General features: G+C 39.8%; 1 protein-coding gene across 1 annotated transcript in view; it reads right to left on the reverse strand.

The window, feature by feature from the left end:
- Positions 1-23: 23 nt before the first annotated feature.
- LOC116196326 (vacuolar protein sorting-associated protein 36) overlaps positions 24-22,237 on the reverse strand; it is a 46,534-nt gene continuing 24,320 nt past the window's right edge. Inside the window, exon 9 of the mRNA XM_031525996.1 lies at positions 24-1,178. Within this exon, the coding sequence (XP_031381856.1) occupies positions 1,169-1,178 (10 nt within the window). The 3' untranslated portion in view covers positions 24-1,168. The remainder of the gene's footprint in view (positions 1,179-22,237) is intronic.

The raw sequence follows: 22,237 nt of genomic DNA on the forward strand, positions 1-22,237 counted from the left end.
TGAGCTGAAAGAAAAAAGGGAAATGCATCGAAAAGTTCTCACAAATCCAATAGCTTGGCGTGCTCAGCATGGTCAATGTTACACGATGAGTCCATAAAAACAAAAATTGCAGAAAAGATCAAAAACAATCCGAATCAGAAACCCTAGATTGGGAATCGCAAACTGAACTAGATGAAATCCGAATCATTTTTTCCGAATCGCAAATTGGAAGGTCATGGTGGTCAAGGGACGAAGTCCCTCAGATCAGTGGTGACCCCGAGCTCCTTGGCGTCGAGCTCTGGGCCAGCATTGGTGAAGAAGATAGTGATCTGCGGGGCGATGGCATCAGAGAAGGACCTGACTTCTACATCCGAGCCAACGACCTTGGAGGCTTCGACGGCAAGATCCTTGGACTTCTAGGTGGTCTCGGAGATCAGATCGAAGAGCTTGGCGAAATTGGTGAGGGTTTGGGACTTCTTGGCCGCTTCCTCGGCGAAGGTCTTCAGTCTCTTCCACAATCCTCCATTGCTGGGTTTGAGATTTTGGGAATTTAGCTTCCAGTGGGGTTGGTTTCAAAGCCGACCAGATTTTGGGAATTATGGTGGGTCGAGTATTCCCTGGAGCAAGTCGGGTTGGCATGAGCAAGACAGGTAGATTTCAAATCGATCCAATAAGAACATGCTACGTCATTGAATTAACGGCCACTTGACGTCATTAAGTCCAGATTTAGGACCAATGCTGACACTTTTTGAAAACTTATATGACTTTGTTACCTTTTGTCAAACTTTTAGGACTCAAAATCAAAAAATGCCATACATATAGGACCAATAATGTCATTTTCCCTATAAATATATATAAAAGATCAATCGAATCAAAGCATTGTGCCTCTTAAGGCCGTCTTGAGATAAGACAATGAAATGACTGATCAACCATAATAATGCATTTTATTCAGAAAAGTGATCGGTCCAGCAAAAAAAAGTGGCTCCGAATCCTGAGCTCCGTTCTCTGCCTCCCCTGACAAGGTTGACCGGAGTTTGAATCCTGATAGGGAAAGCTAATTTCCGCAAGACCACCTCCAGAAGAAATGTTAGTGTGACCATTGGACATTTCAGGTTCATGTTTGACATGCGTTACATACATGAAACTACCTCCATCTCCGTGCTAAGTTTCGAATCTAAGATCTTGTTCCTCATCCCAACCTGAAGCAGTTTTTATGTTTATAAGTTCATGTAGTTAGAAAAAGAAGAGAGGGGCAGCTAAAAGATGCTAGAAATCAGAGGTTACAGCATGTACACAGGCAAAAAGCGCACGTCTCTTACACAGAAGTAGATATTGTATTGATCCATGTAGCATAAGTCCCGTGACTTCCCACTCTGCAAGATAGCAAGGCAATATTATTTTAGAATAGCTAGAGAAAAACAGCAAGGAAGTGATCAGTTGCAGAATAGGCTACAAAAATCCAGGAATCTCAATTGCCTATTGAGCTTTTCGGGGATATGTTGGCCTGAAATGACCCAACCCACCCTTGATCTGATTATTAAATAATATTATGGCCCAAAAAGATTATTAAAAATTTTAAAGATAGATGGTAATGCCGCTTTTATTATTGTATAGGGTGCACTTATAGCACAATATTCAGGAGTAGCCAGTTTTCCTCTTTATTGGCAGATATTCTTATAATTATCGTACTTTTTTAAGTCGAGGCTTCTAAGTTTTTAGAAAGTTCCCATTTAAGTCCATCAACAAACACAGAACTCTCAATCAAAAAATGATGGTATCATTATATGATATCACCGGTCATTGTGAGCTAAATGTGATAAGAAAAAGATCCATTTGACAGATGCATAATCAAGCCAAAATGTGGAAGCAAGATTAAAGAGTAAATTTTTACTTACATGTAGAGAGCATCTACACTGATCTCAGGAAACAGGTTGATATAAAACCGAAACCCATCGGGGCTCACGTCCCGGCACAGTAGACCTGCCAGCGAGCAGCAATTCAGAAAGTTTTATCCGTCATATGTGAAGGCCCCACAACCACCTCCAATGAACTTATTTATCCTTCTCCAGAAGCTAATCATTCTATGTATTCAGCCAATAATTTTGGCTAGGATCAAACCTCGGCTCTCAGCAGTTAACAGATGTTCCTTTGCCATTGCTGGAGCAATGTCAAGTGTCATTGCAGCATCACTTGTACTTATACCCATTCGCAGGGCATTGGGTCTTGATTCTAGCAAAAACCTGGAAAAAAAGAAAAAATATGGAATAAAGAAAATGCAACGAAAGTTAGTTATTGCTGAAAGATTGGAGACAAACAATTAGATATGATCCGGATTTCCCGAAGGAATTGCTTCGGAACGAAGGTGAGAAATCTCTAATAACGGAAATCAGAATGTTTTCCCAGTGGCATCATAGAATATCAAATGCAGCTGCCAGAAACTGAAAGAACAAAATGATAAGGAAACCACCTCTTCATCTCTATGGAACTTGCTTTGAATGACCATGACTCCAGTATCAAACTTCCGAAGCATCACTGGACTGAGAAAAGGGACAGTACAAACAAGTCAGTGTACAAAGATATTCTTTCAAACAGAAAGAGAAAACCCAAAGACATATATTACGAGTCAAATTGCAGCAGTCCTAGTAGATTAAAATTGCCATACATACATATCAAATTTGTCCCAACGAGAACATGCTTGCAACAAATGGAGGGTTGAGTGAATGCACTAGCCTGGAAATTCTGCTAGAGGAATTGATAGCGGGATCGGCATGAGATGCCCGATGTTAAAAATGGGTGCAAAAGAAAACTCACCCCTTCTCAACTGAGTCATGAGGCCCCTCCATGTCCATGCCGAACGCTGCACTCCCATCCAAATCGGGGCAACATGTTGAGTCCAGTCTGCTGTCTTAACGTCCTGCAAGTAGCATGTCTCAGATTAACAGTGTACAGTGCATTTACACGTCACTCAAACCATTTGTGCCGTAGCATATTCAAATATGACATGAGAATCAACAAGTACCTATTGGATGTCACATCTAAAATTACCTAACCATCATGTCATTAGAGATTATCTTTCCCTTAAAACTTTTGCGGTTTTGCAGTCAGATTGAGATTGCCCATAATTACCTCGACAGGAAGGGACTGGAGTAATTTGACGTAATCAGCTCTAGAACACAAAGGGAGGTGATAATCTTTATGAAACTTGTCCAGGATCTCTTTCTCCCACAACTGCAGGGAATCTTCGTCGGCCTTGAGATCTCTATGGCACCGTGTGGTAATGATAATTGTGCCCCCTGGGGCTGCAACTCTTAATAACTCATTGAGAAACTGGGATTTTGCAGAAAGGAAAAATCTTAACAGAGATAAAGGGGAAACAAAGACCGCTGTATTAAAAAAGATCAGAAAAATCAAAGAGACGAGGCAAGTAAATTAAACTTGCTGCAACTATATAAAGAGGAAGAGACCTTCTTTTTGTCAGGCATGTGTTCTGCACTCTCCATGGACCAAACCAAATCAAATTGTCCATCAGGAAATGGCTGCGACAAAGCATCTCCAACTAGACAGGAAACCTGCCAGAAATCATACGACGTTGCTAGGTCATGCCTGTATTTGATCTACAACATGCCTTTCATTATGGCAGTATGAAGGTAAAGCACGAGATTTAGAAATTACCAAAGGGGGTGGGCAGATTTCTGACTTAAAGTGAGCATATAACTTCAAATTCGTACCTGGTCAGATAAACCCCGCGATAAGGCAAGCGCATTGGCCTTCTCAACCTGGAAGGGACTGAGGGAGAAACCCCAGCATTTGGCTCCATATTTTCTGGCAAGGTATATGGATTCACCGCCTGTCCCGCACCCAACATCAACTATCCTCTTTGGTGTCTTAGACTTGAATGGATCCTCCTCCACTGCAGTTTACTCATGCAATGCGTGGACACGATTCAATCAAGGGAACAAGCGAGTACAAATCTTTAATTATATATATATATTTCATTATTTAAACAAACTAGCAACTGTTATCGGTAATATCAGCTGATGCATTATTAATTTGTGAAAGTCAGCAGATTAATACATGAATAAGTACATTCATTCTGGAGGTTGGCAGGAAAAAGGCATTATATATAGCAATGCCTGCAGGGAGAGGGAGGTAAGAGGGTCTGAGCCGGACCTGAAGAAATAGAGGCAAAGCGGAGAGCCTCGTCCATCATGCGAACCTGAGCAAGGCGGTCATGGGAGATGGAGAGGGAGACAGGAGAGGAGTCGTCGTGGTCCATGTGACCTCCACAGAACACCTCCTAAACGACATCAACTGTCCTCTTTGGTGTCTTGGACTTGGACGGATCCTCCTCCTCTGCAGTTTATTCGTGCAATGCATGAACGTGATTCAATCAAGCGAACAAGCGAGTACCAAATCATTAATAATTATATGTCATTCTTTGAACAAAACTATCAACTGTTTATCGGTAATATATATCAATGAGAAAACAGTTTTGTTCGTCCAGCCTGATCCATTATTAATTTATGAAGTCGGTAGATTAATATAGCAATGCCAGTAGGCAGAGCGAGGTAAGAGGGTTAGAGCCTGACCTGAAGGAACAGAGGCAGAGTGAAGAGCCTCATCTATTGTGCGGCTCAGGGCAAGGTGGTCGTCGGAGAAGTTGTAGAAGCCGTGGTGCATGTGCTCTCCCCACATCTCCTCCCAAATGACCGTGAACTCGTCATAGAGCTCCGCTATCCCCTTCTTCCCCGTCAGAGTGCTATCTTTGTTCCTGCTGCTGCCACCTTCCATGGCTTGTGGGATATGCTAGCTGCCACATCATTTCAGTACAAGAAATCAAAAACTCGGACTGAGATAAATGGCGGGAGGATTGAAAACAACGCTATTACCTCGAACGAGAGCGGGGTCTGGACAGAAGGCGAGCAGGCAGACTGATCGATGGTGAGAGTGATCGATAGTATACAGCTGCTACTGATGGACTGGCGGCATAAGTTGTGGACTGGAGGGAAATTTATAATCCCTCAAGTAATCGTTTATGAGGAGAGATAATGATGGTGGGTTTTGATTTCTCTCAATACGAATAATTAATTAGAAAGAAATTTATACATCACATTTTAGGCACACGGCTTACAAAAATATTATGTAGATTGCATGGGTTATTTAAGATTTTGTCTATGCAATTAAGTGCAGGTTATTGTCTGGTAAGTGTTTATGAGGAGAGATAACTGTTGGGACCAGAAAATCGGCCATGTTTACCGGGTTAGGTCCATCTCAATATTCTCCTTTTGATAATATCTTTTCACTCAAGAAATCCATATATGGATATATCCTATGTTATCTAACAATATTCTATCCATATCTCTGTGGGATATTATATAGGGAAAATGTCACCTATATTACAGTTTGAGAAATAATTTCACCCCACATCATATTTTCAAAAAATTTCACGATGCATCACAGTATTTTTTAAATTTTTCACCGTGCATCATATCGTTACTTTTCCATGCAAAAATGGATTGAATGTTAATGTTACTACATTTTCAGGAACACTATTGCACAAAAGAAAACTTGAATGATTTAAACGAAATTGAATGAAAAATGTAAAAAGAAAAGGAAAACGAAGGGGCTGATCCACGAGCCTCGCCAGCAGTCGACCACCAATTGAGGTTGTCGTCCGGCTCAAACCAAGCCAGCGACCCCAATTGGGGGGATCGACTACCGACGGGGGCACCCTCAACCCCCTAATTTTGGGGGATCCCCGCGACTAGATCCCCCAAATTGCTAGGGTCTTTGATGCGGGAGAGGTAGCGGCAAATCGGTACTTGGAGAAAAATAGGTTCTTATAACTCTATCTCAAGGGAAACGACCTCCGAAGCAAAACACATGGCCTTGCCATGATTTTTCGATATTTAAGGCAAATTCCATTGTTTAATGCCTCAAACGGGCATTTTATCGTTATTGGGGTGTTTTTGCAATTCTATGAAAGTTTATTTCTTTTTGTGCAATTTAGATTTTTTTAATCCCTATTTAAGCTTTGTAAGCCATAGGACTAAAACAATTGTTTTTTTAATCAGTTAATAAAAATTAGAGTTTTCGTGCTCTTTGCCCAATCTCGGAGTCGATTCGAATTTGATGTTTATTTCCTGGTATTCGTAGAATCAATAAATGGTAGAAGGTCGTAGTTCCGATATTCGTACGCGAATCAACGGGTCTGTGACAGGTTACTCGCATGTACGCTGCGTCAGTCTTGGGGGGTTGATTGCCAGTGGGGGCGCCCCCAACTGCCCAATTTAGGGGATCCCAAATTGCGGGGGTCGAGGGTGCCTCGGTCGGCAATTGAACCACCAGTTGGGGTCACCGGCCAGCTCCAAAATCAAGAAGAAAATTGAAAATCAAGAAGAAAATTGGTCATCCACGGATCGGGTTTTTTTCGGGTCGGTTCTCGGGTAACCCGAATACAATAATGATTTAAAAGAAAAAAAATCAATAAAAAACGTGTATAAGATAAATTCTCCATTAATCACACAATATTTTAACAACGACAACTTTATTGAGATAATTAAAACTCTATAAACCATAATGGCATCACTATTACAAGATAAAACCAAAGGGGTCCATAGGAGTCAAAACTTTATCAAACACAAAATCATACAAATAACATAAATTCGGGTAGGTTCGGGGCAAATGGGTTTCAACTCCGGAACCCGAAACCGTATCCGAATCCGAGTTACAAAAAGTAAACCTATTCTAGAAGAAAGCCTAATGGTTCATCCGAAAAATTTCACAATCAATATACCATCTCCAGTGACTTCCTTCTTCATGTAGCTTTGTTTGTTCTCGTGGGTGTCTCGTTTACAATGACTCACCATGAATTTCCAAAAAAAAAAAAATGTGACAGTTATTGTTGTCAATTATTAGTACGTACTGCTACACAACTGTACATTCATTGGACTTTTTTGCATATTAGTTTGCTTCATAGATAACAGAGACATCAGTATTCTCTTTCGTGGACATGAATAGGCTTTTGGCGAATGCCTGCTCCAGGAGGCCATAAAGGCAAAGGCTCCAATGCTTTTATTAATGATCGGAACTTCTTCGATGACCTATAGCATGCTTCCTTCCTGCATTGTCTTTTAGTGCGTACGAGAGACCTCCAACTAATCTTAATCTTAATTAAGCCGAAAGAGTTGCCCCTTCAACACGGTCTTTCATGAGATACACAATTATGTACTCTACGAAACCGCAATGTATTTTGATGTTCCACATGCAGTGTGCAGCGGCCCATCCACCTAAATGAGACATGTTAGGGGCTAGCTTTGTGACTAATGTACACACACATACAATTCCAATCACTGGAATCCACTGGTCAGAAGGTTCTTCAATGGTTGCTCTCCTCCACACCTTACTTCGGTTCGCTATGCCCTCCCTTCTGACAATGTTTCGCGGTTGATTGACCGCCTTAGTTATTTGTATGTCGAGCTTGTCAGCACCCCGTTTTGGCCCACCGGCTCCAAAGGGGCAAAATCGTCATTTTCATCCGCCATCGAAGGGAAGTTTTTTTTTTATTAATTGCTCGAGCATCCACAACTTTTAAAATTGGGCATTTTCTTAATTTAACGCCATTTTTTGCATTTTTTAGGAAAAATACTCTACGGGACGTTCTCAGACTTTACGCGTGTCAAATTCGAATTTCAAAATCCGGAACAAAATTCGTGACCAAAATATATTTTTATGCACACTCCCTCCTCAAGTCTCTCGTGTTTTAAAGCTCAATGCAGCTGCCCTCCCTTTACTCCAAAGCTAAGTCTCATGCTTTCTTTGCCCTTTCCCGTGCTCACCCTCGTTGTTTGCTTTTTTTTTTTCAAGTGCTTATGTCCATATCATGTCTTTGTTTGTCTCCCCTTTTGCAGCCTTATCGACATCCACAGAGCCATTACATTGCTTTGCTGCCCCTCCTTCGAGATCCCTGAGTTGCTTTGCCGATGTATCGAGAGATTTTCAAAAGTTCACGTGTTTCTTCTCGAACTGGGTAAATATCTCGACTTAGTGGCATGTATAGGACCTCATATTCATATATCGTGTTTGCTTGGGTGGTGTTGATGTGAAACGAATGTTCGTGGATCGTGTGGATAAGCGGATTTGTCTTGAACCCGATTTTATGAACTTTTCGATTGGTTTCATTTCAGTCTTGGGGGCAATTTTCTTTTAAAAAAATCAATCCTGAACTTCCTGATGCGTTTCAAACAAGTCCAGGGCCATTTTTAACATTTTCCGATCAGTCCCTAAATTTTCCAGAATTTTTCAATCATTCAAGGGAACTTTTCAATCTGTTTTAGTTTAGTCCCTGGAACATTTTCCACTTTTCAGATCAGCCTCCAACTTCCAAATGCGTTTTAAACAAGTCCTGGAACATTTTAGCCTTTTCCGAGCAGTCCCTGAATTTTCCAGAATTTTTCAATCATTCCAGGGAACTTTCCAATCTGTTTTATTTTAGTCCTCGGAACATTTTCCACTTTTCAGATCAGCCCCCAACTTCCAAATTCGTTTTAAACAAGTCCTGGGCCATTTTAGCCTTTTTCGAGCAGTCCCTGAATTTTTCGGAATTTTTCAATCATCCCAAGGAACTTTTCAATTTGTTTCATTTTAGTCCTTGGAACTTTGACCGAATTTCCAAATCAGCCCGATTCTTTGAAATTGTTCCAATTCGGTCCTTGGACAAATTTGTGAAATGTGTATTATGATTGTGGGTGATATATGATTACGTGTAACCCTACTTTGCCCGTTTAGCTTTAATCGGTTGATGAATTGTTGGTTAGGCGTATTAATTTATAAATAATATGTATAGATTTGCGTATCAGTGACCGTTTCGGGCCCGCGAGGATCCAAGAGTATTTCGGCCATCATCGACCGAATATTCTTGGTCTTGGGGACCCGTCTCGGTTTTCGTATTACAAGTCAATTCACAAAACCATAGTACCCAAGGCATAGTACAATAATCATTAAAAGAATTTCACATACAGGGAAATGGACGTGTAATCAGGCTAAATACATCACTCGACTTTAAGCAAAAGGCATAAATTGACAAATAACTGATAAGCGCGTCGATAATTTAAGAACGAGTGATCTCGCCCTTTTCAAATAATTTTCACAAAATTTATCGAGGCACGTGGTCTGACGTAGCATGGATATCCGGGGAGAACTCGCGTGTCTTGACTTAGTGCTCGCCTGATTTCATGCAATTTGGGTCGAGATACGGGAATTCCCTTCGGACCACTTCCAGGCAGATCGACCGATCTTTCGGCTCCTTCAAGGTTCACACATAACCTTGGAGGACCCAAGGGATTGGTTGGCATCGGCTACAGGCCGAGGTGGCCCGCATCGTGTAGTCTCGTTTTTCTCAAAACCATTTACAGTACTAGGGCAATATCATCTGTTTTTAACTTATCGACAACCCTAGAGTTAGGATAATTGAAACACCTCGGGCCGTGGGCAAAGACGGGCAGCCTATGTAGGTGCAGGTTCAACTGCAGAGCCCGCTTTACCCAACTGAAGTGTTTCCATTATCCTAGCGTAGCTTCGGGCATTTAGAACATGTTTATTTGTAATAAAATGCAAAATTTGACTAATCATATACTTGGCAAAACCAAACATGGGCAAATGGGTAAAAGGGGATAGGCTTTGGGTTTTTCAGGCGAAAAAAAACACGCTCTTGGCATAATCTGTTAAAGCCATAGCGTCATCATGACAAAATAATTTAAAACAAACCCATGCATCCTTAGCTGAATTAGCACCACTCGTAAGCATGTTCTTTTGTCTGTTTAGGCTAGGAAGTTGAGGTGTCAAATAACTCTAGTCCATAATCGGTTAATCACGTAAACACGGCATTTAAAACACAACTTGTCTATGTGTCAGTTTTTATCTGTCTTTGTCTGTCTTTGTCTGTTTCTATCTATTTCTTTTTTTTTTTATCGCGGGTCGAGCCCGATCCTTTAGGATACGGTTTACCTAGGGTCCAACGCCCCTAACCATCGATCACGGGGTACAACGCTCTCATACACCGAGCGCGTATCTTAATTTCATTTTTGGCTTTTCCAAACTTCACGGTGAGCATGAGTGGAATAATGGCCGAATGCGAACCGACTGGGATCCAATCGTTGTAATTTATATTTTTATTTATTTGAGAGAATAGTGTAAGGATTTATTTTGTACATTTATTCATGTAAGAATCCCGGTCGGAGAGTGAACAGTCTGAGTGTTGAATCAGTCAAGTCGGTCTACTTACCTAAGGACGAGTAAACCTAACGCTTCGCGGTTTTGGTTCGTGCAGGACGTCGACCATCATGGTTCGATGCACCGTTACGCGAGGACAGTGAACCGATTCCTTGATGTACGGGCCTATTCCTTTCTAGGGCCCTTAGTCCGAATCGACTGTTTTCTTCAAATTTACGGAGTCAAAACCAGCGAGATGAGCAAAACTTAAATCAAGCGGTAAATAAGTAAAAAAGGGCAAACTTTAGACAAACTAGAGTACCAATAATGTGGGATATAGGCCCTCACGTAACAGAACCCCCGAATTCGGAACTTCGGGTTCCGCGAGACAATATGCCTCAGTAATTAGGTATACCTCGTACCCCTAGACCCGGGCAACTCATCGGCCCTCGACTTTCGGGTCTTAAACAGGTAGCGGCGACTCCTTCTCACTCGTGTCCGTCATGCGTCCTCACAAGAAGGTGGACCTTCCCAAGCCGTGCGATAGCGCACGCATGCGGGCCCGACGGGACGAAATTCAGGTCCGGACAGAGCTCATGTTAGTCACTTCCTTGCTTTGCATACAGAAATTGCAAGCGTATGGTTTACTATGCATAAGGGGTAATCTGAGCTTCATTACTCGAGTTGACAGTTCATCAAGTAGCATCTTTTTTTCAGTGTGAACCCCCAGTTCATCAAGTTTCAGTCTCCTGAAACTTTACCCAAATTTTCAAATCAATCCCTCTTCTTTTAAATTTGTTCAATTTAGTCCCTGGACATTTTCTAAAGATACCCGACCATTTCCTACTTGGATTCCCGACCAACAACGTATGTGCCCCGTTTAAATATTTTTGTTTCAGTAATTATATGTATATAACATGACAATGTGTGTTCTTTTATGTTTTCCCGCTTCCATGAGTCAGTGTCGTTTTATCGATTCCGTTAATATTATGTTTGTATGTGTTTATCGTGATCATGGCGGCACCGATTGTGTAAGATATGTATGTTTATCGTGCTTAACGTGATAAATTGTTATTGATCCGTATTTAAATGCTTCATTTTTTCGTTTTAATCGAAACCTCATACGAATCAGTTTAATCATGCAAACTCGGCCTAAAATCAAAATTTTAAGACGGTCGGGAATTAGGATCAGCATCGGACGGTCCCTCAATGATCGGCTCGACGGTCTGAAACCCCCAAATTTAGAGCATTTGGCAAAACATTAATTAATTTAATCAATAATTCCACTAACGGGGTAATTGGGACGTTCATGCGATTAATTAACTCACTTGGCCCTAATAATTTTGCACGAATTGGTAATAAACCAGTAACACGCGTCGATAGGTTGCAAACATGCGTTGGTGCCCTTCTCAAAACTTGCAAATTTTATAAAACCCGAGACACGTGGCTCGATGTGACATGGATGTCTAGGAAGGACTTGCGCGTCTTGACTCGAGGCCTCACCTGATTTCAAGAAACTCAGGTCGGGGCGTGGAAGTTCTTCTTAGATCACTTCCGGATAGATTAACCAATCATTTGGCTTTTTAGGGTTCTTGACAACCCTGGAAGGTCCAGGGGATCAGTTAGCGTCGGTCACAGGCCGAGGTGGCCCGCACCGCGTAATCTCTCTTTTCCGAAAATAATTTTCACCTCAAGGGCCAAATCGTCTATTTGCAACTTAGCGACACCCCTAGGCTTAGAATAAGAGAAACATTACGGTATCAGGGTAGGGATGGGCTACCTGTCTAGGCGCAGGTTCATCTGCATAGCCCGCTCTATCCGACCGATGAGTTTTTGTTATTCTAGCATAGTCTCGGGTAGTTAGTTCGGGTAGATTGACTCAAAATACAAATACCGGACTAATTATGTACTTGGTTAAGACAAAAACGGGCAATAGCGGGATAGGCACTAGATTCTAGGACTTACGAGCGGAATCCATGTTCGATAATAACTTGTAACAACCGTAGTGTCACAAAATAGAACAATTTTAAAAGCAACCCACAAACACAAGACTTGACAACAGACATCACGTACGTCAGGTCTTCGGAAAATAATGTCAAATGCGAAATACCTTCCCAAGGCGATCCTTGATCGATTCACACCCTGTACCACTTTGTCTGTTTTAGGGTAGGATTTGCATGCCAAGATACCCCGGTTAATAATTGGTTAATTCACGTAAATTCTGTAATAACAAAACCCCATTGTTTGTTTATTTGTGGCCGTTTTGTTACATTCTTGCGCTTGTTTGTTATGCGGATCGAGCCCGATCCTTTAGGATACAATCCATAGGGGGTCCAACGCCCCAACCGTAGATCACGGGGTCCAATCCCCTAACACTGAGCGCACATCTTAATTTCAATTCCAGTCTTTTCAAACCACACGGTGAGCACGAGTGGAATAATAACCGAACGCGAACCGACCGGGATTCAGTTGTTGTAATTTGTATTTTATTTATTTGAGAGGACAATGTAAGATTTATGTTGTACATTTATTCATGTAAGAATCTCGGTCGGAGAGTGGACGGTCAGAGTTTTTCTTCGAATTTACGGTGTCAAAACGCATAAGATGACCGGAACTCAATTAAGCGGTAATTAAATTAAAATGGCAAGCCTAGACAAGCTAGAGTACCGATAGGGCGTACGAGATATAGGCTCGCACGTAACAGAACCCCCAAATTTGGAACCTCGGTTTCGCAGGCCATATGCCTTAGCAATTAGGTGTATCCCGTACCCCTAGACCCGGGTAACTTGCGGGCCGTCGACCTTCGGGTCGTAAAATGGCAAGTGACGACTCATTCTCACGTGCGTCCGTTGCGCGTCCCCAGGAAGGTGGACACTCCCAAGCCGGGTTGCATGAGGCGCGCGCACGCGTGCTCCGACAAGATGAAATTCGGGTGCGCACAGTCCTAATAATTTTGCATACTTTTAATTACGTCCAATGGAATTTATTTTCTTAAATTTTGCCCCAAATTATGTAAGAGAAGAGAATTCACTTAATAATGATGCCATCTTTCTGTTTTTAACCGAAAATCATAAATTCATTTACTTACCAATAAAAATCATACGCGGATATGTACCTAGTTAGAAGGGCTCCCGGGTATAAGATGGAGATGTGTTCTATTATTAATGTGAATTTGATTGCCTGATGAAATCGAATTCATAATAGTATGTTTAAGGTTCATAATATGAAAAGATTCATTAAGAATGATATTATCTATGCAAAGTATGTCTCTTCAGAAATAAGCAGAATGGAGCTTCATGAACGCAAACTCTTATCAGTTCTACCCAAATCTCCTACTCCCTCCTAAGCATCCGACCTCACCCGCCATCCTTTTCCCCAGTCTAAATCGAACCCTCCCGAGCACGAACCTGACCCAACAGATCATGAGCTCCCCGTCTACTCGCTCACTGTCTCTCCCAAGCTCTACACCCGACAATTTAGCTTTTATAAAAGTGTTGTAGCTAACTTAGAACTAAATCTGGTCTGAACTATTCTTGCATTTATCGCTTCAAATTCAAATTCCTTTCGTCTGTCTATCTCGTCCTCTGAGATGGGCCGCTCTTGCAATACATGGCTTAGATATGAGCTCGGCTGGCTGCTGAGTTTGGGAAAATGATGGATTCAACATGATGTGGCGTCTACAGTGTCATAGCAATTGAGTTTGATGTGCCGTTGGATCCCAGAATATCCGGTAGCCATGAACATGACAGTAACAATGCAAATGCCTACCTAAAATATAGGGTTGTGCAATCCTATCTAAGATCGGTTACTAAAAATTTAGATGATCCCGATCCTATCCTTTTGAGCAATGAAACTAGACTCTATCCAGAACATACAATATCTCACAAGTTCCGGGTACCCGTTTGGAACAATTCTTTTTGTCACTTCTTATACAGCGATTTTATAAATAATTACATTTGCAAATTGGTTTATTCATTTAGATCGAGATAATAATCAAATCAGTATAGTAAGATATATGAATATAAATGCAAGACAGTATTTTTAAAATTTTTCACCGTGCATCATATCGTTCTTTTCCATGCAAAAATAGATTGAATGTTAATGTTACTACATTTTCAGGAACACTATTGCACAAAAGAAAACTTGAATGATTTAAACGAAATTGAATGAAAAATGTAAAAAGAAAAGGAAAACGAAGGGGCTGATCCACGAGCCTCGCCAGCAGTCGACCACCAATTGAGGTTGTCGTCCGGCTCAAACCAAGCCAGCGACCCCAATTGGGGGGATCGACTACCGACAGGGGCACCCTCAGCCCCCTAATTTTGGGGGATCCCCGCGACTAAATCCCCCAAATTGCTAGGGTCTTTGATGCGGCAGAGTTAGCGGCAAATTGGTACTTGGAGAAAAATAGGTTCTTATAACTCTATCTCAAGGGAAATGACCTCCGGAGCAAAACTCATGGCTTTGCCGTGATTTTTCGATATTTAAGGCAAATTCCATTGTTTAATGCCTCAAACGGGCATTTTATCGTTATTGGGGTGTTTTTACAATTCTATGAAAGTTTATTTCTTTTTGTACAATTTAGGTTTTTTTAATCCTTATTTAAGCTTTGTAAGCCCTAGGACTAAAACAGTTTTTTTTTAATCAGTTAATAAAAATTAGAGTTTTCGTGCTCTTTGCCCAATTTCGGAGTCGATTCGAATTTGATGCCTATTTCCTGGTATTCGTAGAATCAATAAATGGTAGAAGGTCCTAGTTCCGATATTCGTGCGCAAATCAACGGGTCTGTGACAGGTTACTTGCGTGTACGCTGCGTCAGTCTTGGGGAGTTGATTGCCGGTGGGGGCGCCCCCAACTGCCCAATCTAAGGGATCCTAAATTGGGGGGGTCGGGGGTGCCTCGGTCGGCAATTGAACCCCCAGTTGGGGTCACCGGCCAGCTCCAAAATCAAGAAGAAAATTGGTCATCCACGGATCGGGTTTTTTTTCGGGTCGGTTCTCGTGTAACCCGAATATAATAATGATTTAAAAGAAAAAAATCAATAAAAAACGTGTATAAGATAAATTCTCCATTAATCACACAATATTTTACAACAATAACTTTATTGAGATAATTGAAACTCTATAAACCATAATGGCATCACTATTACAAGATAAAATTAAAGGGGTCCATAGGAGTCAAAACTTTATCAAACACAAAATCATACAAATAACATAAATTCGGGTAGGTTCGGGGCAAATGGGTTTCAACTCCAGAACCCAAAACCGTATCCGAATCCGAGTTACAAAATGTAAACCTATTCTAGAATCTATTGGGGTTCTTAAAAACCCGAAGATTCGGATCGGTTCGGGCGGATAAGCTTAGATTTCCGGGTCTTCTGATTTTTTTGAGCATTCCTACCACTCATATATACTACCTTGACTGTGCAACGGCAGGCAGGAAAGCCTCCTCTTACAAATAAGTATGCTATGGCTATGCGGATTTTATTTTACTTGGTAAAATCTTGAAGGTCGGGAGATAAATTCAATTTCATCCCGTAGTTTGGAGGGTAAAGTACTTTTAACTCAAATATATATATATATATATATGTATGTATATATATCTTTACTTAGATAGTTACTACTACAAAATATTCACAAAAATAAATCATAGTACCAATAAATCTAACAAATTTCCCATAAAAATCAAAATTGAGATTGGATAAAAATTTGAAAGCAATCGTGCATGCGTAGCATGTGTGTAGAGCTAGTATTGTACATGACATAGCTTTTACGGGCAGATTAATTAGCCATATTAGGCAATTTGTATATTTAGCATAATTCGTGGGATTGCCCTTGCTGGGTATTCTGGAATTTTTCTATTAATTGGAGAAGTCAATGAACGGATCATTCATCTTCGCTTTATCAAATTGTTTAGTTTGCATTTGTTTTTCGAGTTGGATTACTAATCCAACTCAATTTGATTTTGTGTAATGATTGTAAGTGTTGATAAAATATATTAAAGTGTGATAATATGTTTGTATATATATAGATATTAAAGGAGATGGAAAATTTATTATTAAAAATTAGATTATAAAAATAGTTAAGAAAAAATATGAGTGAGAAATTATTATTAAATGAATGAAAATGATAAAATAATAATGATTATATTATTGAATATGGAAAAAAATAGAATTGAGTTGGATAAAATTGAGATATTACTTAAAAAATAAATGAAGCCACGTTCATTTTTTTCTTTTGTTTTTTTTTTATAAGTGATGAAAAGTATGTGTCTTTAATCTTTTTGTTTCTCGCTCAAATCTACCACATTTATTAATGAGTTGGGTGTGGTTTTGATCCCTGAAAGATTCCAAAACCTTGGGTTTTGTCCCTCAATATCCATTCCGTCGGATGTTTTAGTCTTGCCGTCATCTTGCGCGTGTCAACCATGACGGAAATCTCACGTGACGGATGAGCTGGACGTAACGCCGTTAACCAGCTCCCAAAATTGCCAAAAACGAAGTTCCTCGATCGAAGCCCGCCCTAAACAATGAAAAGAAGTGATCACGAGGGAATCGGAGCTGACCTAGGACAAGCAGGCCTTGCTCGACTTCCTCAACCAGATCCCTCACTCCCCCGCCTCAATTGGACCGTCTCCTCTTCCACCTGCTACTTAGGTTAGGTGTACGTCCTCCTCTGAACAATTATTCCTTTTGATCGTAATCATTAAGTTCTTTTTTTTTCTTTGCAGCTCCTCAGTTTTATTATGGATTGCATAGAAGAAATTATATATGCTGGTCACTTCTAATTAAACAAATCAGTTTCCATAAATTTTACTTATTTTGTTCCATATATATTTGTTCTACATATATTATTTCTACAATCTAAAGAAAAAAACTTAATGTTCTTTACTGAAAGAGAGGATTATTTGCCTTTTTTTTTCCCATCGGTGAAGTTCCATTTTTTTATATATATATGAATCTTAGTATTCGAATGTCTAATTGGCCCTAACTAATCCAATTAAGTCGGGTCGACTAATACAAAATATCTAATTATATGGATTTTGTTTGTCCTTAATGCGGTTTTTCATAGAACAATTTTTCTTTTCCTGAAAAGGTGGAAATAGAATTTGAAAAAGGAAAATTAAGTGAAATCTCAAAAGAAACAAGATAAGGGGAAAAATAGTTCAACGAAAGTTCATGCGATTTGATACTTATTCCTCTAAAACAAAGTCTCGAGTTCAAGGCTTGTGAATGATGAAAATTGACGTTGAAAGAGCTTTTACCCCTTAGTTAGTCGATCTTACTCGACTGGATTAGTCAGGACATATTTAACCTTTCGAATACCAAGATTCACATAAAAAAAAAAGGAAAACGTCCTCCAAAATGAAGTAATGATAATAACCAACCTAATATAATGGTAGAGCCAATGCAGTACGACTTTCAATTCAATTCTGCATGGAACAGCAAATGGTCCCCAGCCATCCTTAATATTGACATGATTGCCGCAGTCTCCATAAATACTCTCCAGGCATGCCTAAAGTGGAAGTTCCATTTTTTACTCTTTCTAGGCACTCTCTCATTTAAACATCAAAAAAGGAGATCCAGACTCCCTCTCGATCTCCCCTTTTGCAGGTCGCTCGTACCACGGTCGTGGAGGTTCGAGGCTCGTGGGTTGCACGAGGAAGGCACGTGATCCAAATCCGAAATCAAGACCCCGACAAAATTGTTTTTTTTTTTTGAAACAATTTGCAAATTATTTTGGGTAAACAAGTTGACAAGTTTTATTTCTTGCTTAAATATTGGACAGCTGAAGCTTTCTTTCATCGGTAAGTTTATTGGTGAACGTTGGACCCCGCATTTATTATTATATTTCCATTTTGATAATTAAAAACAATGCCGACATACAAAATAAATTGCAAAAACTCTTGTTTTACCGAGAAAAGCTAGTGGCTCTCTTAATTGGGACCAAGTGAAGTTCTCTTTTCATAACGATATTTGCAAAAAATCACTGAAGATGAGAACATTTATGAATACGTACATATATATCATGTCAAGATGCCCATTAGATATAATATAATGAAAAATAAAAAATAAATGATTCAAAGTATAAGTGTGTAAATCCTAGGGAAACATCCTCGAACAAAATAAGAAATGAAGAGTATCTATTATATTACAAAATCAGAGATTACAACCAAGATATGACTCATATTCCCGAGCCCCCTTTGCAACCCGGCCTTTCTAAGAAGAGTCACCCAACCTCTCAATTCTCACCTTTCTCATCATTCTGAAAAACTTCTCCCAACACACTTGCAATCGTCCCTCACAATATAAATACAAGACTCGCCCAAAGTTTCAAAGATATCTTAAAATTATATTTTTAATTAAAAAATATATAAAGTCACGTTCATTTTTTTTTGTTTTTTGTTTTTTTTTGTAAGTGATGAAAAGTATGGAACTTTAATCTTTTTGTTTCTCGCTCAAATCTACTACATTTATTAATACTACTTAGGTTAGGTGTACGTCCTCCTCTGAACGATTATTCCTTTTGATCGTAATCATTAAGTTCTTTTTTTTTCTTTGCAGCTCCTCAGTTTTATTATGGATTGCATAGAAGAAATTATATATGCTGGTCACTTCTAATTAAACAAATCAGTTTCCATAAATTTTACTTATTTTGTTCCATATATATTTGTTCTACATATATTATTTCTACAAACTAAAGAAAAAAACTTAATGCTTTTTACTGAAAAAGAGGATTATCTGCTTTTGTTCCCCCTCCATATAAATTTGTTCCATATATATTATTTCAACAAAATAAAGAAAAAAAACTTAATGTTCTTTACTGAAAGAGAGGATTATTTGCCTTTTTTTTTCCACCGGTGAAGTTCTTTTATATATATATATATATATATATGAATCTTAGTATTCGAATGTCCAATTGGCCCTAACTAATCCAATTAAGTCGGGTCGACTAATACAAAATATCTAATTATATGGATTTTGTTTGTCCTTAATGCGGTTTTTCATAGAACAATTTTTCTTTTCTTCAAAAGGTGGAAAAAGAATTTGAAAAAGGAAAATTAAGTGAAATCTCAAAAGAAACAAGATAAGGGGAAAAATAGTTCAACGAAAGTTTATGCGATTTGATACTTATTCCTCTAAAACAAAGTCTCGAGTTCAAGGCTTGTGAATGATGAAAATTGACGTTGAAAGAGTTTTTACCCCTTAGTTAGTCGATCTTACTCGGCTGGATTAGTCAGGGCATATTTAACCTTTCGAATACCAAGATTCACACTGAAAAAAAAAAAAGGAAAACGTCCTCCAAAATGAAGTCATGATAATAACCAACCTAATATAATGGTAGAGCCAACGCAGTACGACTTTCAATTCAATTCTGCATGGAACAGCAAATGGTCCCCAGCCATACTTAATATTGACATGATGGCCGCAGTCTCCATAAATACTCTCCAGGCATGCCTAAAGTGGAAGTTCCATTTTTTACTCTTTCTAAGCACTCTCTCATTTAAACATCAGAGAAGGAGATCAAGACTCCCTCTCGATCTCCCCTTTTGCAGGTCGCTCGTACCACGGTCGTGGAGGTTCGAGGCTCGTGTGATGCACGAGGAAGGCACGTGATCCAAATCCGAAATCAAGACCCCGACAAAATTGTTTTTTTTTTAAACAATTTGCAAATTATTTTGGGTAAACAAGTTGACAAGTTTTATTTCTTGCTTAAATATTAGGCAGCCGAAGCTTTCTTTCATCGGTAAGTTTATTGGTGGACGTTGGATCCCGCATTTATTATTATATTTCCATTTTGATAATTAAAAACAATGCCGACATACAAAATAAATTGCAAAAACTCTTGTTTTACCGAGAAAAGCTAGTGGCTCTCTTAATTGGGACCAAGCGAAGTTCTCTTTTCATAACGATATTTGCAAAAAATCACTGAAGATGAGAACATTTATGAATACGTACATATATATCATGTCAAGATGCCCATTAGATATAATATAGTGAAAAATAAAAAATAAATGATTCAAAGTATAAGTGTGTAAATCCTAGGGAAACATCCTCGAACAAAATATGAAATGAAGAGTATCCATTATATTATAAAATCAGAGATTACAACCAAGATATGACTCATATTCCCGAGCCCCCTTTGCAACCCGGCCTTTCTAAGAAGAGTCACCCAACCTCTCAATTCTCTCACCTTTCTCATCATTCTGAAAAACTTCTCCTAACACACTTGCAATCGTCCCTCACAATATAAATACAAGACTCGCCCAAAGTTTCAAAGATATTCTAAAATTATATTTTTACTTAAAAAATAAATAAAGCCACGTTCATTTTTTTTTGTTTTTTGTTTTTTTTTTGTAAGTGATGAAAAGTATGGATCTTTAATCTTTTTGTTTCTCGCTCAAATCTATTACATTTATTAATCCTACTTAGGTTAGGTGTACGTCCTCCTCGGTGTCAGCACCCTATTTCGGTCCATCGGCTACGGAAGGGACAAAATCGTCACTTTGTCACCCCGAATGAGGGAAGTATTTCTAGTAAATTGCTCGAGCATTCATGGCTTTCGAAAAAGTGACATTTTTCTATTTTTTAACATCAATTTAAAATATATATATATATATATATATATTTTTACGAGGTGTCTTTGAATTTCGCGCGCTTCGACGTTAATTTTAAAATCTGAGAAGAAAACTCAAGGTCGGGAAATATTTTATTGCACGATATTGATCCATAAATTTTTCTAAACGCAATGCCGGTCACGGATCATTTTTTGGACATCCAATTGCAAAGACGAGAATTTTAATCTCCACGCGCGTTAAATTTGAATTTTCGAATTTCTAAATTAAAAAAAAAAAGGAAAAAGTCAGAAAAGTCAAAGTCGGTCAGAACCGGTCAGAGCCGGTCTGACCGACTAATTTCTTAAAAAAAAAAAAAAAAAAGTGGTGGCAACGGTCAGTTGACCGTTGCCTCTCCACCCTCCCCCCTATTTTGTCATCTTCTTCCGTCTTCTTCTGCTTCCTTTGTCCCCGATTCTTCCTTCCTTCTTCTTCTCTTCTCTTCTTCTTCTTTCCAAAAAAAAAAAACGAAACCCTAATGAAAAAAAAGAAAACGAAACCCTAGCCGCCACCTTCTCCACGTTTCTTTTTTTTTTTTTTTTTCTTTTCTTTCAGCTGGATATAAAAGGAAAACCCTAGAAAAATGCTCAGTTCTCTCGATCTCTCTCTCGGGATGGAAATTCTCCCAAGAATCCGAAAGGAAACCGTAATCCGTTTTGGAAGGAAACTCGCAGCTCATTATGGACAAAAAAGCGGCAGCACATTCGGCAAGAAAACCCTAAGCTCACCCGGATTGAATAAATAAGAAAGAAGGAAAAAATGCGGGAGGTCGGCTAGAGGAATCGGAAAAATTCCGAAAAAAAAGAAAGAGAGAGAAAAAAAACCCTCAGTTCCCCGGCGCTCTTCCCCACAGCTCGACTCTTCTTGCCCATGGCTCCCCGGAACTCCCTCGGCTCAGACATCGAAGTCCGCTACCTCCTCGTGCTCGAACTCGGGACATAACTCCACGGGATCGGATCTCTTCGATTCCTCGTCGCGAGAGTCTTCCGCCGAGACCATCCCTCTTCTCTTCTCTATTTTCAAATTTCTTTAACCGGATCTGCCGTACTTCCGAATCGCAGGGGCGACGCTCGTGATCGGCCGGTATCGTTCGCGTGATCGACAGCACAGTTCGTGCAATCAACAGCCCAACCATTCTGGCAGCCCATGGCCCAAATCGGCCCAGTTCATTAGACGCCCAATTCGACCCAATTAGATCCAGATCTCGGCCCAGTCTTTGTCCAGCCCAACTCGGCCCAATTGAATCCGGATCTCAGCCCAGTTCCTTCCGCCCAGTTCGGCCCGGTTCGCCCAGTCCAGCCAATCGGCACAGTTCGGCCCACTCTCCCAACAGCCCAACAGGCCCGGCGAATTTTTTTTATTTACAGATCTGCCCCTATCTTCTCAAACAAGGTAAATCCTCGACTTAGTGGCATGTTTAGGGCTCCATTTTTGA

This window comes from Punica granatum, chromosome 2, assembly GCF_007655135.1.
Source record: "Punica granatum isolate Tunisia-2019 chromosome 2, ASM765513v2, whole genome shotgun sequence".
Lineage (NCBI taxonomy): Eukaryota > Viridiplantae > Streptophyta > Magnoliopsida > Myrtales > Lythraceae > Punica > Punica granatum.